This window comes from Trichosurus vulpecula, chromosome 3, assembly GCF_011100635.1.
Source record: "Trichosurus vulpecula isolate mTriVul1 chromosome 3, mTriVul1.pri, whole genome shotgun sequence".
Taxonomy (NCBI): domain Eukaryota; kingdom Metazoa; phylum Chordata; class Mammalia; order Diprotodontia; family Phalangeridae; genus Trichosurus; species Trichosurus vulpecula.
In genome coordinates, this window is record NC_050575.1 from 316860695 (window position 1) to 316880363 (window position 19669).

General features: G+C 36.2%; 1 protein-coding gene across 3 annotated transcripts in view; it reads right to left on the reverse strand.

Moving 5' to 3' along the window:
• NFU1 (NFU1 iron-sulfur cluster scaffold) overlaps positions 1-19669 on the reverse strand; it is a 49297-nt gene that overhangs the window by 14282 nt on the left and 15346 nt on the right. For all 3 annotated transcript variants that reach the window (XM_036748206.1, XM_036748204.1, XM_036748205.1), the window contains one exon: positions 5271-5337. In XM_036748206.1, coding sequence (XP_036604101.1) covers positions 5271-5337 — 67 coding nt within the window. The remainder of the gene's footprint in view (positions 1-5270; positions 5338-19669) is intronic.

Genomic DNA, 19669 nt, shown 5'->3' on the forward strand with positions numbered 1-19669 from the left:
GGTCAGCAACTGATCTGTAATATGATCTTAGAAAGAGGTCTGGGGCACCAGGAATGTAAGTCACTTAGTAGCTTGTGTAGAAGGCAGGACTCAAACTCAGGCCTTTCTAATACAAAAGCTGGCTACCACGCAGGCTGACTCTTTTAGCTTTGGAGCCCCTGATGTTCCCTTCAACTTCCAGGGCTCTCCCTCCTGACTACCTTGTACTTATTTTGTATTTATTGTGTTTATATTTATTCTGTATATACTTACAGAAGGAATGCACACTACTTGAGAGCAAGGATTGTTTCCTTTTTCTGTTTTTGTTTCCCCAGTTTCTAGCACAGTGCCTAGCCCACAGTGGGCTCTTAATGCTTTTGGATTGTTATTTTTTTGTTTGATTAATTATGCCACACTGCTTTCCTACAAGGTCACAGGTTGGATAAGGAAGCAAGACCTCTTATAAACTGACCCCTTATAAAATTAATCTACTCAAACATCTCATCTTGTTTAACACTAGCATCTATCACCACCTATTCATCCAATCAACAAACATCTTGACTTTGTGACTTGGTCTCTAGCTGTCTTTGTGGGTCAGCCTCCAGAATGTTGGTAGGTGCTTCAAAAGTGAAGAATAGCAAAGAATTATGAGGGCGCACTGAGAAAACTAGTGAAACCCCTGAACATTTGTGCAAATTGACCCTTTTTATGATCCAGCTATAGAAGTCAAATGAGAAATAAAGGAAATCATATTAATATTGTTGTAAAAATTATATCATTCCAAATCAACATTTGATTCATTGATTGTTTGAAGAATTAGTGCATAGTTAAAATTGTTACCTGAATTTTGTTAAAGATACACTAAATAATTAATTATTAACTATTTTTAGTTTCATTTTTCAAATGAAGTCCCAATCAAGTCTTTTTCGCTCACTATTTACTAAGAAACATGGGTCCTCATTTTAAGTGGATTTTCTTTAAGCAGATTTTTTCTGTTTCAATTATGGAAATGACCTCTTAGAGGTGTAGAGATGAGACATGTAATAAATAATAAAGATCCTGAAGGTTTGCTGAAAAGTACTGTGTACATATATTATCTTATTTTAACTTCACAACAATCCTGTGAGGTAAATCCTACAGGTATTATTATGATCCTCAGGTCTTACTTACAGTGGAGAAAAATAAAGACTTGGAAGGGTATGTGACTTGCCCATAGTCACCATGTCTATGTAAGTGTCAAAGCCAGAAGTAGAACCCATATCTGATTCCAAATCAGTGCTCTTTCCCCTTTCCTACAGGGCTATTCAAAAGAGTGTTAGAGACAATGGCTGCTGTAGGACTTTAGAGAAGTGACTGTGTCCAGCTGAAGTAACGAGGAAACAGCTTCAGTAAAGGAGGAAGGTTTGAGCTGCTAAGAGTCTGACAGGTAGAAATTTGGGAGGAAGGTATTCCAGGACAGGGACAGCATAAATAAAATTACAGAGGTTTAAAAATGTGGTAAGGTCAGATGAAGCATAGATTGGGGTGAAGGGTTAATACAGGTATGTGGTTAGAGGTAAGGTTGGCAAGGTATGCAGGAGTTAAATTATTGAATCCCTCACATTCACATTCATTGTTTCTCATAGTACAATAATATTCCACTATACTCATGTGTAATAATTTTTTAGATTGCTCAACCAAAGAGAACTCATTTTGCTTGTTTCTTTGCCTCCACCAAAAGTGCTTCTATGAATATTTTGGCATCTATAAAAGCAATCAACTAATTAATTTTTGAAAAAAAACAAAATGCTGAGGACATTACAGTGAAAAGTGGCTAAAATAATTAAGATGATGGAAGCAGTGGGGTGGAAGAAAGCACTAAGATGATTAGAACCCTTTAGTCTGAAAAGATGAAGGCTGAAAAGGATATGGTGACAGCTTTTACAATTATGGGGGTATGGGAGTTTGTAAATACCAACTCTTTCGCCAAATATCAGAAAACAGAACTTGGGGATACTATTTGAAATTTGAAAGAGACAACTTTATAAAAAATATAGAAAATACTACTAAATACAAGTATTTTCAATTTTAGAAATAGCCTATACAGGGGTTATCCATAATTGGCCAAGTCAATGTTAAGAGTAGTTGTAATTTTTAAAATGTTCTACTATGTAAAATGTTCTACTACTATAATTAAAGAGTTCTACTGTAATAAAATAATGGAGTAAATGAACCACAGATTTTATCTACTTTGGTCATTTTTATGTCATGAGGTAGTTCCCATAGTTGCTTGTGAAAATTAAAAAGGGAGGTTCTTTTTTTTAAAATTAAATTAAAAATTTTTTGGTTAAAGTTTAAAGTTCCAAGCTGTCTCCCTTCCTCCCTACCTCACACTAGAGAAAGCCACCATTTGACACAGATACATATACACACATACACATATGTGTTTATACACGTATACATATGTTTGTGTATGTGTGTGTGTGTGTGTGTGTGTGTGTAAGTAAAATCACACTATGTATACTTCCATTTATCAGTGTTCTCTGGAGGTGGACACCATTTTCTTTCATAGGTCCTTTGTAGCTGATTTAAATATCTGTAATACTCAGACTTGCTTAGTCATTCACAGTTATTCCTCGAGCAATATTGCTGTTACTGCATACAACTTTCTCTTGATTCTGCCTCATTTCACTCTTCATTATTCATGCAAGTCTTTCATGTTTTTTTCTAAAATCAACCTGCTCATTATTTCTTATAGCACAGTAGTGTTCCACCACAATCATATATCACAACTTGTTTTGCCACTCCCCAAATGATGAACATCCCTTTAATTTCTGCTTCTTTGCCACCACAAAGAGGGCTGCTACACATATTTTAGAACAGATAGGTTCTTTTCCTTTTTCCCTGATCACCTTGGGAAACAGACCTAATAGTGGTACTGGTGAGTCAAAGGGTATACACAGTTTTATAATTCTTTGGACCTAGTTCCAGATTGCTCTCCAGAACGGCTGGATCAGTTCACAGTTCCATCAACAGTGTAATAATGTCCCAATTTTTCTACATCCCCTCCAACATTTGTCATTTTCCCCTTTTATCATTTTAGTCAATCTGACAGGTGTGAGATGATATCTCAAAGTTGTTTAAATCTGCACTTCTCTCATCAATAATGACTTAGAGCATTTTTTTCACACGACTACATAAAGCTCTGATTTCTTTATTCAACAGCAGCCTTCTCATATCCTTGACCATTTATAAATTGGGGAATGACTCTTATTCTTAAAAATTTGATAAAGTTCTCTATATATTTGAAATGAGACCTTTATCTGAGAAATTGTCCATAAAATTTCTTCCCCCAACCTTTGGCTTTCCTGATAATCTTGACTACATTGGTTTTATTTGTATAAAATCTTTTAAACTTAATGTAATCAAAATTAACCATTTTATATCTCACGATGTTCTCTATCTCTTGTTTACTCATAAATTCTTCTATCCATAAATCTCATATGTAATGTGTTCCATGTTCTTGTAATTTACTTAGGATATCTCCCTTTGTGTATAGGTCATGCATCCATTTTGACCTTAAATTGGTAAATGGTATAAGACAATAGTCTATAACTAGTTTCTGCCAGACTGCTTTCCAGTTTTCCCAACAATTCTTATCAAATGGTGAGTTCTTAGCTCGAAATCTTAGATTTTTACATTTGTCAAACACAAGGTTACTGTAATCATTTACCCCATTCCACTGGTCTACCTTTCTATTTCTTAGCCAGCGCCAGATAATAATGATAATTGCTACCTTATAATACAGTTTAAAGATCTGGTTCTACTAGATCTTTTACTTTTATATTTTTTCATTCATTGCTTTGATATTCTTGACCTCTTGTGCTTCCAAATGAATTCTATTATTTTTTCTAGCTCAATAAAATAATTTTTGATAATTTAATGGGATGGCATTGAATAAGTACATTAGTTTAGGTAGAACTGTCATTTTTATTATATTGGCTCAGCCCACCCAAGAACAATTAATATTTCTTCAATTACCTAAATCTGATTTTATTTGTATTAAAAGTGTTTTATAATTATGTGCATGTAGTTCCTGGGCTTGCCTTGGCAGGTATACTCCCAAGTATTTTATGTTGTCTGTGGTTATTTTAAATGGGGCATCTCCTCCTATCTCTTCTTGTAGATTTTGTTGATGATATATAGAAATGCTGGTGATTTATATTTACTTTATATCCTGCCACATTGCTAAAATTGTTTTAAATAGTTTTTCATTGAATCTCTAGGATTTTCCAAGTATATCCTCCTATGTCTGCAAAAAGATACAGTTTTATTACCTCATTGCTATTCTGATTCCTTCAATTTCTTTTTCTTCTGTTATTGCTGTTGCTAGCATTTCTAATACAATACTGAACAATACTGGTGATACCGAGCTTCCTTGTTCCATTCTGAATCTTACTGGGAAGGCTTCTAGCTTATCCCCATTACAAATAATGCCTGCTGATGTTTTTAGGTAGCAGTTTTTTTTTTATCATTTCAAGGAAAAATCCATTTATAACTATGCTTTCAAGTGTTTTTAACAGGAATATGTGTTGTATTTTATCAAAAGGTTTTTCTGTAACTAGTGATATGATCATATGATTTTTGTTATTGATATAATCAATTATGTAAATAGTTTTCCTCATATTAAACCATCCCTGAATTCCTATTATAAATCCCACTTGGTCACAATATATAATCTCTGCGATATACTGTTGTAGTCTCCTAGCTAGTATTTTATTTAGGATTGCTGCATCCATATACATTGGTCTATAATTTTCTTTCTCTGTTTTTATTCTTCCTGTTTTAGGCATTAGCACCATATTTGTTTCATAAGAAGGGTTTGGTGGGATTCCTTCTTTGCCTATTATTCCAATTAATTACTTTAATACTGGAATTAGTTGATCTTTATAATATGCAGTAGAATTTACTTGTAAATCCATCTGGTCCTGATGCTTTTTTCTTAGGAAGCTCATTTATGGCCTATTCAATTTCTTTTTCTAAAATAAGTTTATTTAGTTATTCTATTTCCTCTTCTGTTAATCTAGGCAGTTTATATCTAAGTATTCTTCCATTTCACTTAAATTGTTAAATTTACTGGCACATAAAAAGGAACATTTTAATGAAACAGTTTAAATCTCTTATTGAAGATGTTTAATTATAGACTAGGTGGCACCATTGTTAGGAAAGAGTGGAAAATTAGATGGGCAGATAAATGCACTTGGAAATGTCTGAAAACATTTCCAGGCCTATTTTTGAATTTTTACCCTTACCTTTGTGACTGTGATGAAATCTGGTCCAAAGAAGACACTTTTCACTCCTTCAATCCTGAATAACTGTCTAAAATCACAGGGGGAAAAAAAAAGAATTTTCTCATCAGTAAGACTCAAAAAGGCACACTGGCTAGAGAGCTAGCTTGGGACCCAGAAGGACTTCGGTCCAAGTCCCACCTCAGCCATGTCTTGGCTGCATGACACCTCTCAGGGTTCCCAGGCACCCACAAGTCTACACTGCAGAGCTGTTGTCTATCTGTGGTGATAGAGCTGCTCATTGGACACTCTAAATGATGAAATGTTAGATCTGGTCAAAACAAAACAAAGACTAAAGAATCTTGTGAACTGTGAATTAAATTAGAAGTCTGACTTCCCTTTCCTGCATCAAAAGACAAGATGATAGCTGACAGATAGTTTTAAAGTGCTTTCATTTGTCTAAAGTCATATAATTTGAAAGTAGTAGTCAGGACTATAATTCCAACCCCTCAACATGGTGTACCTCTACTCAAAATTCTCCTATTTGGGGTAGGGCACCACCATTCTTCCATCCTTCCAAGTCTGTAACCTTGACTCTTCCCCTCAGTTTCATTTGCCATTACCTTCCATATCCAGTTCCAGATCTTATCAATTATTCTCTCTCTACATCTCTCACATCTATCCCCACCTTAGGACTCACAGCCCGGACCATCATCATCCTTTTTTTTTTTCCTGAAGTTAGATAACACCAAATAAAAGGAACATTCTGCATCTAAATTAGAATTTTAAAAAGACTATACATATGAAGCCACAAATCTGTATCATGAGCAGCTTACTTTTCTCTCTAAACATATAAAGTCAACATGTTATCCTTACAACTGATTTGTCTATTTCCTGACTTTTGTTCTATTCTCTTTCATGCATTTTAAGTGCTTCAATTACCCTCTTTTGTTACCCCCCATTTTAGACCCCTTCTGACCCTGCAACTCTTCCAAGATTAAAAGAAAAATAAAATCCTTGTAACAGATATGCATAGTCCAGCAAAACAGATCCCTACATTGTCCATGCCCAAAAATGTACATCTCAATCAGCACCCTGAATCATTATGTGTCTATCAGGAGGTAAGCAGTGGGTTTCATTACCCAGTCCTGGGGAATCACTGTTGCTCACTGCATTAATCAGTGTTCTGAAGTCTTTTAAAATTATTTTTATTTACCCTACTGTTGTTAATGTATAAACTGTTTTCCAGGTTCTGCTCACTATACTCTGAATCACTTCATACGAGTCTTTCTTTTCCACCTTTGTTAGAAATTGTCAATTTCATAATTTCTTATGATACAATAATATATTTCATTCATATGTCACAGTTTGTTCAGAAATTTCCTAATTGATGTGCACTCCTTAGTTTCCAGTTACATGCACTAAAAAAAGAGCTACTATAAGTATTTTTGTATATATAGGTCCTTTTCTTCTTTATTTTTTCACTTTGGGTGTATAGGCCTAGTGTTGGCATCACTAGTCAAGGGATATGGAATGGTAAAGAGTGTGGAAAGATTTTCCTTTAAAGAATAGCTGAAGCAATTAGATATTTCTTCTAGAGAAGTTAGAAGTTAAAAAGTTAAAAGAGATATGATTTCTATCTTCAAATATTTGAAGGACTATTACATAAAAAAGGGATTAGGTTTATTCTGAGTAGTTCCACAGGGCAGAATTATGATGAATGAGTAAAATTTATAGGAAGAAAATACAAGGAAAACCTTTCTAAAATTCAGAGTTGGTAAAAAAAAAAAAAAAAAAAAAGAATGGAGGTACTTTGTAAAGCAGTGAATTTCCCACCACAGGAAGTGCTAAAGCAAAGACAACCTGTCAGGGGTGTTTTTGAGGAGCTTCTTACATAGGGTAGGAGGCTGTATATGTGATTTCTGAGTTTCCTTAAAAATCTAAAGGAAAGATTTTCTATGACTCATGCCCACTTAAAATAGAGATCTGTATGACTGTCATTGGGAAGAAAGCTAAAATAATTAAAACAAATCACCCCCAGAAGGTTTATATTCAAAGAATCCCAGAATCTTAGAAATAGAAGGTACAGGCCCCACAGTTACTTTGTATATGCTTTGTACTTACTGATATTTCTGTATGCTGTTTTTCCGCAGAAGAATGAAACTCTTGAAGGGTAGGGACTGTTTGTTTATGTTTGTGATTCTAGCAGATAGTGCAGTATTTGACATACAGTGCCTACCTAATAAATTCTTGAATTAAGTTGAATGGCTTTAAGGAATCACTGATTGAGACACACCTAATGGATTGTACACTCCTCCCTATCCTCCTGCTCCCCTCCCCACTTCATGTACCTTCCCATATTATAGTATAGTCCCACCAGAAACAAAACAAAAAACCCACTGCTTCACCTATGGATGGGATGTTACCAAGTTCTGTTCAAAATGCCCTTGACAGCTTCTTTACTATTACCTCTACCAAATTAATGCCTTCACTGCTGTTTTCTTGTGTACATTTAGAAAGAAGTCTCTTACTGATATCTCCACTGTCACTGTTACAATTGCTGTCCTTGGCTGCTGCATTTATTGATTTCTCATGCATTTCTGTTTTTATGGGGGTATTGGAGAAGCAAATAACTTCAATTCTGGTTTTCTTCCTAAAAAATGTTTCAAACTCTTCTTTATTGTTGAACAATCATCTTTTGTACTACATGGTTAAGGTTATATTTATAGGACAGTTTACACTGGGCTGAATGTTGAGCTCAAAATGCTCTTTAGAACACATTATTCCATTCATTCCTCTTTTTCCTAGTGGATGTGGAATATTCTTGCATTATTCAAATGTTCTTTCCTTTGTATTTGATGGTCTTTCTCTAGATGGCTTGTAGAATTCATTTCTGAATTGAAATGTTAAACTTACCACTATGTGTCTTGAAATTTGCCCCCTTGTTTTTTTTTTCTTCTGGATGTAATCTGTGAATTCTTTTGATTGAAATTTCATTTCCTATGTTCAGAAGTTTGGGGCAGTTCTCTTCTATTACTTCCTTCATTATGGTGTTGAGATTCTTTTTTGTCCCGTCTTCTAAGAGATCTGTGATCCTTACATTGTTTATGCATCTTGCCTTTGAGAGCCATATGTTTGGCTTACATCGTGAGCATATTTTCTTTTAAAGTTCTTTTTTTTTGTTTATTTCTCTTTTTGTAGGTTGTCCTTCACTTCTGTGTATTTGTATTCCCTATCATTTTCTCTTTTGTTTCTTTAGTGAGGTTTGCCATTGCAGATTCAAGTTCTTCTATTCTGCTCATTCATTTTGCTGTGCAAGACAGAAATTCTGCTTTCATAATACTTATTTTTCTTTTAAACCACTCAGGAACAGCACCACGTGGTTTCATGTTCTCCTCAAATTTCTCAGGTCCTCAGTCTCATCAAGTGTTAGAACATTTTCCTTCATTTTGCAGTTAAAACTATCAGCTATCATCTTGTCTTTTGGTGCAGACTTCTAATTTAACATAGTTCACAAGATTCTTTAGACTTTGTTTTGTTTTGACCAGATCTAATATTTCATCATTTTGAGAGTGTCCAGTGAGCAGCTCTATCACCACAGGTGGACAACAGCTCTGCCATGTAGACTTGTGGGTGCTTGGGAACCCTGAGAGGTATCACACAGCCAAGACATGTCTGAGGTGGGACTTGGACTGTAGTCCTTCTGGGTCCCAAACTAGCTCTCTAGCCAGTGTGCCTTTTTGAGTCTTACTGATGAAGAAACCCATTTGCTAGATCTGGAGGCCATTATTTCCTTCTGTGGTTGTTTTTCCTATTGATTTATATGTTTATGTTCAAGATCTTTGAGATTTCCTGCTCCTGAAATCTTTTCGGTATCCTCAGTCTCTCCTTTCTTACCCCCAACTCCTCATTTTCCTTTCCTTACTTCCTAACTTCCTCCCCCGTGATTGTGGTTTCCTTGGGGGCTGGATCTCAAAGTGTCTCAGCCTGCTCTCACACTAGGCAGTTCATGGTTCACCAGCCCAGGTCTCTGCCCAACTGACTTTTGGGTGGTAAGAACTGGCCCCCCTTGCATGCTATGCTCTTTCCCTCAGGCTTGGTGGAGTGCAACATAGCTCCGTACTTGCGCAGTGTCCTGTGCTGGTGACCCATCCCACTCCCTCAATTCCTGAGTTTTCTGGCACAGCACCAGCAGTTCAGAGCCTACCTTCCCTGGCACCAGCACAGTCTGCTTTCCCAATCATCAGTAGTCCACAGCCTGCTTTCTATGGCATCAGCAGTGCAGAGCTTTGCAGCCATGGTGCTCCTGACAGGCTTTTGTTCCTAAAGGGATATGGCCAAACTGGCTTCTGAGGCCCAAGCCAACTTCCACAGCCCAGAGCCATGGTCTCTATGGTGTTGAAAAGAGGGAGGGTTCCAGACCTTCCTGATGAAAAGGCCAGAGCTCAATGGAAAATTTGATCTCCAAGTACAAAACTCAAGAGAGACATAAAAAGGGAGATGGGGAAAAAAACCCTAGTTAATCAATTAGGCTAATTAATTACATCCTTATATAGGATTATTTTGTTTTATATATATTTGATATATCTATGTCAATCTTGAGAATAGTATACTTATTATGACAATTGAAAGGCATATTCATAGACTGTGGATGTCAGTATAAAATAACCAATATAATGACAAAAAATATAATTACAGAGATGTAAAGGGATGGTTCTGGGAGAAGAGGTAAGGAGGTAGTAGAAAAGGGTAAATTACATCACATGAAGAGGCACAAGACATTTTGTAGGAGAGGGAAAGAAAGGAGGGAAGAAGAGCAGTATCTGAGCTTTACTCTCATGGGATTTGGCTCAAGAAGGGAATAATACACCCTGGTAAGTATAGAAATCTAACTTGTCCTACAGGCAGTAGGAGGGGAAAGGGGGAAAAAAAGGGAGGGGGGTGGTCAGAAGGGAGGGAAGAAGTAGCAAGTGGAAAACGGTAAGATAAGGGAGGGGAATCAAGAGGCAGGGTAAACTGAGGAAGGCGGCAGTCAAAAGCAAAACTTTGTTGAGGAGTGGAAGGGGAAAGGGAGAAATAAAAGCATAAACAGGGGGGAAATAGGATGGAGAAAAAGGCACAGATAGTAATCATAACTGTGAATGTGAATGGGATGAATTCTCCCATAAAACGGAAACGGATAGCAGAATGGATTAAAAACCATAATCCTATGATATGCTGTTTACAAGAAACACATCTGAAACATGGGGATACACACAGATGTAAAGGTAAAAGGCTGGAGTGGAATATATTGGGCTTCAGCTAAAGTAAAAAAAGCAGGGGTAGCAATCCTAATCTCAGACAAAGCAAAGGCAAGGATAGAACTAATTAAAAGAGATAAGGAAGGACACTACACTATGCTACACTACTTTTAGCGCTATGGTGCTAAAAGGCACCATAAACAATGAAGCAATATCATTGTTTAACATATACACCCCAAGTGGTATGGCATGCAAATTCTTAGAGGAGAGGTTAAGGGAGTTACAGGAAGAAATAGACAGCGAAACCATAATAATGGGAGACCTCAACCTCCCCCTCTCTGAACTTGATAAATCTAACCTCAAAATAAACAAGAAAGAAGTTAAGGAGGTGAACAGAATTTTAGAAAAGGCAGATATGATAGACCTCTGGAGAAAACTGAATGGGGATAAAAAGGAATACACTTTTTTCTCTGCAGTACTTGGCATATACTCAAAAACTGACCATGTACTAGGGCATAAAAACCTCACAATCCAGTGCAGAAAGGCAGAAGTAGTCAAAGCATCCTTTTCAGATCATGATGCAATAAAAATTATTTGTAATAAAGAACCAGGGAAAAATAAGCTAAAAATTAATTGGAAACTAAACAATCTAATTCTAAAGAATGAGTGGGCCAAAGAACAAATCATACAAACAATTAATAACTTCATTCAAGAGAATGACAATAATGAGACAACATACCAAAACTTATGGGATGCAGCAAAAGCAGTTCTTAGGGGAAGATTTACATCTCTAAATGCTTACATGAATAAAATAGAGAAAAAGGAGATCAACGAATTAGGCATGCAACTGAAAAAGGTAGAAAAAGAACAAATTGAAAATCCCCAATTAAATACCAAATCAGAAATACTGAAAATCAAAGGAGAGTTTAATAAAACTGAAATCAAGAAAACTATTGAATTAATAAATAAAACCAAGAGCTGGCTTTATGAAGAAACCAATAAAATCGATAAACCTTGGTCAATTTGATTAAAAAAATTAAGAAGAAAATCAAATTACCAGTATCAAAAATGAAAAGGGTGAATTCACCTCTAATGAAGAGGAAATCAAAACAATAATTACGAATTATTTTGCCCAATTGTATGCCCATAAATTTGACAACCTTAGGGATATGGATGAACATTTACAAAAATATAAATTGCCCAGGTTAACAGAAGAAGAAGGAAAATTTCTAAATAACCCCATCTCAGAAAAAGAAATTCAGCAAGCCATCAATGTACTCCCTAGGAAAAAATCTCCAGGGCCAGATGGTTTCACATGTGAATTTTATCAAACATTTAAAGAACAATTAATTCCTATACTTAATAGACTATTTGGGAAAACAGGTGAAGAAGGAGTCCTACCAAATTCTTTTTATGACACAAATATGGTACTAATACCCAAACCAGGAAGAGTCAAAACAAAGAAAGAAAATTATAGACCAATTTCCCTAATGAATATTGATGCAAAAATTTTAAATAAAATATTAGCAAAAAGACTACAGCAACTTATCACAAGAATAATGCACTACAACCAGGTAGGATTTATTCCAGGAATGCAAGGCTGGTTCAATATTAGGAAAACTGTCAGCGTAATTGATCATATCAACAACAAAACTAGCAGAAACCATATGATCATCTCAATAGATGCAGAAAAAGCCTCTGACAAAATACAACACTCATTCCTATTAAAAACACTAGAAAGCATAGGAATAAATGGAGCCTTCCTTAAATAGCATCTACCTAAAACCATCAACAAGCATTATTTGTAATGGGGATAAGATAGATGCATTCCCAATAAGATCCAGGGGTGAAACAAGGATATCCATTATCACCCCTACTATTCAATTTGGTACTAGAAACGTTGGATGTAGCAAAAAGAAAGAAAAAGAAATTGAAGGAATTAGAATAGGCAAAGAAGAAACTAAATTATCATTTTTTGCAGATGATATGATGATTTACTTAGAGAATCCTAGAGAATCAAGTAAAAAACTACCTGAAATAATAAACAACTTTAGCAAAGCTGCAGGATATAAAATAAACCCACATAAATACTCAGCATTCCTATACATTACTAACAAAACTCAACAGCAAGAGATAGAAAGAAAAATTCCATTCAAAGTTACTGTAGACACTATAAAACATTTGGGAGTCTATCTGCCAAGACAAACCCAGGGCTTATGTGAACATAATTATGAAACACTTTTCACACGAATAAAATCAGATCTAAATAAATGGAAGAATATCAGTTGCTCATGATTAGGTTGAGCTAATATAATAAAAAGGACAATTTTACCTAAATTAATGTATTTATTCAGTGCCATGCCAATTGAATTACCAAAAAATTATTTTACAGAGCTGGATAAAATAATAACAAAATTCACCTGGAAGAACAAGAGGTCTAGAATATCTAGGGTATTAATGAAAAGAAATGCTAGGGAAGGTGGCTTAGCCGTACCGGATATTAAATTGTACTATAAAGCAGCAGTCATCGAAGCTACCTGGTACTGGCTAAGAAACAGAGTCATGAATCAATGGAATAGGATAGGTACGCAAGACACAGTAGTCAACAACTATAGCAATCTACTCTTTGATAAACCCAAAGAATCCAGCTTCTGGGTTAAGAATTCATTATTTCACAAAAACTGCTGGGAAAATTGGAAAATGGTAGGGCAGAAACTGGGCATAGACAAATATCTTACACCATATACCAAAATAAAGTCAAAATGGGTTCATGATTTAGGAATAAAGGCTGACACTATAAGCAATTTGGGAAAGCAACGAATAATTTACCTATCAGATTTATGGAAAAGCAAAGAATTCATGACACAAGAGATAGAGAGCATTACAAAATGCAAAATGGATAATTTCAATTATGTTAAATTGAAATGTTTTTGTATAAAAAAAGCCAATGCAACAAAGATTAGGAGGGAAGCAGAAAATTGGGAGAAAATCTCTACAACCAGGGTCTCTAATAAAGGCCTCATCTCCAAAATATACAGGGAACTGAGCCAAATTTATAGGAATACAAGTTATTCCCCAATTGAGAAATGGTCAAAGGATATGAAGAGATAGTTTTCAGAGGAAGAAATTAAAGATATCTATAGGCATATGAAAAAATGCTCAAAATCACTACTGATTAGAGAAATGTAAATCAAAACAACTCTTAGGTACCACATCTCTCCTGTCAGATTGGCTAAAATGACAAAACAGGAAAATGATAAATGCTGGAGAGGATGTGGGAAAATTGGAACATTGTTACATTGCTGGTGGAGCTGTGAACTGATCCAGCCATTCTGGAGAGCAATTTGGAACTATGCCTAAAGGGCTATAAAGATGTTCATACCCTTTGACCCAGCAATACCACTTCTAGGGTTGTATCCCAAAGAGATCACACAAGTGGGAAAAGAACCCATATGTGCAAAAGTATTTACAGTGGCTCTTTTTGTAGTAGCAAAGAACTGGAAATCAAGGGGATGCCCATCAATTAGGGAATGGCTGAATAAGCTGTGGTATATGAAGGTAATGGAATACTATTGTGCGATAAGAAATGGGGATGGTATGCACTTGGTAATAACATGGAAAAACCTACACGATATAATGCTGAGTGAGAGGAGCAGAACCAGGAGAATATTATACACAACCACAGATATACGGATTATGTGATGGCTAACCTTGATAGACATTGCTCTTCTCAGCAATACAAGGTGCAAAGACAACTCCAAAGGACTTGTGAGGGAGAGAGCTATCTACATCCAGGGAAAGAACTATGAAGTACGAATGCAGATTGAGGCACACTGTTTGCTCTCCTTTTTTTTTCCCTTTGTCTTTTTTTCTCTTTTGTTTGTTTTTGGTTTATTTGGTTTTGTTTCTTCTTTCTCCTGATTCATTCCATTGGTCATAATTCTTCTTTACAACTTGCCTATTATATAAATAAGTTCAATGTGAAGTTATATGTAGAAGATATAGCAGACTCCATGCTGTCTTGGGGAGGGAGGAGGCTGGGGAAGAAAATCTAGAACTCAAAATTATGTGGAATTGAGTGTTGTAAACTAAAAATAGAAAAACTTAATTATAAAAAAAAGAAAATAAAATTAGATTCAACGAATTAGGGCTTAAGATAATGGGAGGAAAGTGGGGTCAAATTACTGTTAGTAAAGCCAATCTTAAAGACCTAAAGTCATTCTAAAAGAGAAAAAAGTAATAATATAGCAGAATCTAACGTAGAGAAATACAAAATTAAAGACTATAATACTAGATGTGAAAGAATTAAACTTCCCAATAAAGTAATAAAGATTGGCAGAATGGCTAAGAAAATAAAATCAAATAATAACTTGCTTTATAAAAACACATTTAAACTGCAAAAGCACATATGGAATGAAAAAGATGGGTGGGAATAAATTTATTATGATGATCTTAAAAAAAAAAAGATTTGAACTGGTTTTCACATGAACAAATTACTGGAAAACCAAATTTAAGAGGACTACCCCTCCATAACTGCCTTGAGAATGAGGGCTACACCAGAATTTATAAGGAAAAACTATTTCTAAGTATCAGAAGGCTACATGGGAAAGCTAAGATGAAATAATCTGATTAGATGCAGTTTAATCTGTTACCTGACTTAGTTAACCTATAGAGTCTGTCTTACTAGGTTTGCTTTGATAGAGCATGTATGAGTTTATGACTCTGCTTAACTAAGTTGGTTCAACTTTTAAGACCTCTAAGGAAGCATGGGATTGAAATATTTTTAAAAATTGTTTTTGTCCTACTCATGGCTACATGTATTCTTTCAAAGTCTGGGAAATGGTCCTGAATCATGTAGTGAACTTGTTTCCAGGTACAAGTCTAAGTCCCCTGACTTACAGTCCTGATGCTTCTTCAGTTTCATCCCTCTAACTATGAGTATCCATCAGTCTGGTCCCCGTGATTCTTTAAAATATTTGTGTCAAACTCTTGATAAGATGAGCTGTGAAGGAGATGCCTCTCCTGACTTGGATTAATTTAAAGCTTGACCGAGCTCTCCAATTCTGTGATTGTGCTTATGATCGTATAGGAATGCTGGGCTTTAAGCCCCTAAAGGGGTAAATTGTGGGACAACTTTATTGCACTGTTTGAACCTAGCCCTGCATGGATTAGAGACCAGACCTGTTACTTACACACCAGATTTGCTTAATGCTTAATTCAGAACCCAGGGTGTGCTGGCCTTCACCTTTCAGATCTGAAGATTGATGTAAGAAGTTTTTCCTCCTACATATCTCCAGCATCCTACATCTTATCTGGAATCTGCCTCTGTGCTGGTCCAACAGCTGCTCTTGCCTTGTTCCTTGTTTGAATCCAATATAATGTGTAAGTTACAGACTTTCAGGGGCAGAGGGCAAACCCTTTTTTGGCTCTCCCCTCTGCTGGATGACTTAATAAATTCCTTCATAATTTAAAAAAAAAAAGAGGGAAGGGGGAACAGGGTGCAGGGTTGGGTTGGGTTTTGAAGTAAGCCTGTGTCATGTCCTTCGGTCTTCTAGTTCAGTCTTGCTGCCAGGAGCATGGTATATGGAGGATGGTCAGTGAACATCAATCTTTAGGTTTTGTTTGTTCTTTTTTTTAAAAACCTTTTTTTAAAAACTATCTTCTAGGCATCCTAAACCATGGAAACAGCTGAAGGTGTTTTATCTTTGGTGCCAAATTTGTTTTGGAGAGGTTTGAGAGGTCATGGGGATTGGAAAAAATGGCTAATGGCAAAGTGATGAAAAGATGAATGGTGCCCAAAAGGTTAAGAGCTGAGTCACAGAGAACCTCGGGGAAAACATTTCAGAATAGATTGCAAAGGAGGACTTGATGGTGGCAGCAGATAATTTCTCGATTAGAAATGATGCTAATGTTAATTTCTCTAGTCAGAATGCTCTCTCCAGTCAGAAACAAGGAATAAGTTACCTTGGACAGGTCAAAGGAAGGAAGACACTTTATAAACATAAGAATTAAAAAACAAAACCAAACCCACGCAACTTGAGGCAGAAGCCAAAGAAGGGTGAATACCTAGATGCCATGTACACAGAGAAACTGAGGCAATACAGCCACAGAAAAGAATCTTAACTTACTCCTGCTATGGAAAACTATTGGACAAATACATAGAGACTTTGAAATGACCCATGTTCAAGCTAGTAGAGGTCCTGTATTCTTATAACAGAGAGAAGACAATGTTGTATAATACTTCATAATCTATTGCTCTGAATAAAATCTGACACCTGTAATAGTTTCAGATTGCGAATAGGATGATGTCAAGTAAACAGAGCTTCATTAAAAAAAATGGCCCCAAAAGAAAAGGCACCTTTCTAGAAATGAGAAAAGTTCTATTGACTGTTGGGTGGGGTGTGAAGCCTTTGTGTTTTGTATTTTCTGTCAGTCTGCCCCATATTTGATGTATTGTTAGGCCAAGTAGTTAGATGGGTCCTTTTATTTTTTGTCTGTAAAGATCTAGATACAAACAAAATTTAGGTGTTCTCAAAGGAAATCTTAGGTGGGTGCACATTTGTTACAATTACTCTAAGACAGAACATGTTCCATGTAAATCCAGAGCTGAATCTCACAGTTTCACATGTGCCATACCTTAAGATTTAGCAATCTCTTACTAGGAGCTCAAAAAACTTATGCTTCAGATATGTTATGTGAAATAAATCTTATTTTATAGCTTTTTATCATTAATATTTCTGCTGATATTGCTCTAACGTGGCAGGAGGGGACAAGGATGGGTCCTTGTTCTATCCCTATATGTTGTCCCTATCACCACACAGGGCCCAATCACAGCCAGGGTTCCAGCTTAATAATGATCTTAATGATTAAGGCAACGCGGTACAATGGAAAGAATAATGGCTATTGGATGGGAAGGCATTAGAAGGACCAGGAAAGATCTCTTGCAGATGGTGGAACCTGAGCTGAATCTTGGAGGCTACAGTGAGGATGAATAGATGTATGAGGAATGAGGCACAGGTAAAATGAAAGGAGATTATGATTAGGTAAAGCAGAAAACAGTTCAAAGTTGAACAAGCTAACATAAATCAAGACTGGGAAAGAAAGTGAAGCCAGAAGCAGTGATGGCCTGGGACAGTACTGAATGGACTGGAGGTGAGAGAGACTGAAAGTGATGAGACCAGAAATGAATCTGTTACGATAGCAGAGGTGAGTAGTAAGAATGGCCAAACCAAGTTGATGGCAATAGAAAAAAAATGTAGGTGATGTATTTGAGAGATATTTCATAGATAGAACTGCCAGGGTCTCATAACTGACTGAATGAAAGGTGAGAGAAAAGGAATGGTCAAAGATAATCTAAAAGTGACCAATATGAGAGACTGAGTGAATAGTAGTGACAAAGACAGAAATAATGAAATCAGCAGAGGAAAGATAAGAAACTAGGTTCTGGACATGTTAATAAGTTAGAAGTGTTAGTGTTACACCCAAATGAAAATTGGCTGAAGTCAGCTGGAGATATGGAGTTGGAGCTCAGAAGACAAATCAGGAGCAGATATATAGAAATACGAATTATCTCCACAGAGGTAGTAGTTGAAGCAGTGAGAGTGAATAAGCTTGACAAAAGAGGGTGCATAGAGAGAGAAGAAGATTAAAGACAGACTTTTCTGGAATGCTTATATTAACTGGTTAGGAGAAACTGAGTCAGAGGATTCAGAGAAGTTACAATTAGAAAACTAGACGAACAATGTATGTAATTGTAATGTAATACATCTGAAACTAAGAAAAGAACATTCATTATAAGGGAGTAGTCAGCAGTGTCAAAAGCTACTGAGATGATGATAAGGATGAGAAAAAAGCTTCTGGGTCTAGAGACTGGTGATCTTTGGGAGCGATTTCAGTAGAGGAGTGTGGGAAGGGTTTAAGGAGTGAGTGGAAGGGTTTAAGGAAGAGTAGAGGGATAGGTTTTCACAAATTTTAAAAGAAATTTAATAATGGGAAAAGGGAGATGGGACAGTAAGTGGCTCAGAAAGACCTGAGTATGTTTAGTAGGTAGAGGGAGAAGAGCCAGTAGTGAAGGAGAGACTGAAGATTATTGAGAAAGTAGGAATGACTTCTGTGCAAGGTCCTGGAAGAACCCAGAGACAGCCTCCGACCCCCGCCCCAAATCTTTTTTAATACAGCATACCTATCCTCAGTTCCTCCAACCACTGCTCCTCAAAAGGGGTTTTCATTCTCTAACACCCCAGTCACCTTGCTAGGTAAACTCCATTTTGTCTTTAAATATCTTTAAATTCCCCAGGTCTTTTCCACATGAACCAAGTCTGAAGGATCCTGAACACGTGCCACAAACTTTTTGGGGTCTAAATGAAGACTTCACATTTATCCTCATTAAGTATAACCTTGTTAGTTTCAGTTCATTTTTTGGCTAGTTGAGACCTTTCTGAATTCTGATCGTCATCAGCTCATCCAGCACACTTGTTATCCTTTCCAGTTGTGCATTATTTGCAAATTTTTCTACATTTATTTTTATCCAGTCATTAAAAAAGGGTACAAATAACTGGCATAAAGACAGAGCCCTGTGACATGCCACTGCTTCCTTATTCCAGGTTAACAGTGATTTTTTGTTATGTTGCTGTGTCTGACTCTTCATGACCCCATTTGGCAAAGATACTACAGCGGTTTGCCATTTTCTTCTCTAGCTCATTTTACAGAGAGGATTTGAGGCAAATAGGATTTCACATAGCTAGTAAGTATCTGAGGCTGGATCTGAACTCAGGAAGATGAGTGTTTTTGATTCTAAGCCCACTGCTCTATTCCCACATGATCCCAGATCAAACTCACTGCTACTGTTCAGTTCATATTCCTCTATCTTGTTCACAAGGTTATTGCAAGAACCTCTGCAAGCATCTTGCTAAAATCGAGTTACACTGTATCCATGGCATCCCCTTGTGATATAACACTCTAGCAACCTGGAAATGAGATTAGTTTGGCATGAAGACTTATTCTCAGTCTTGACCTCACTATTAAGTGAATAATTCTTAAGGGCAGCAGAAGCTGATAACTGAATTCTTTGAATTCAGGAAATGACACTACTTCTAAAAGACTAAACTTAAAAAGGGTTTTGTTTTGTTTTTTTTGCCACCTGGAGCTTTGGCAGACATCACCTGATCTAGAATGTGAATCCGG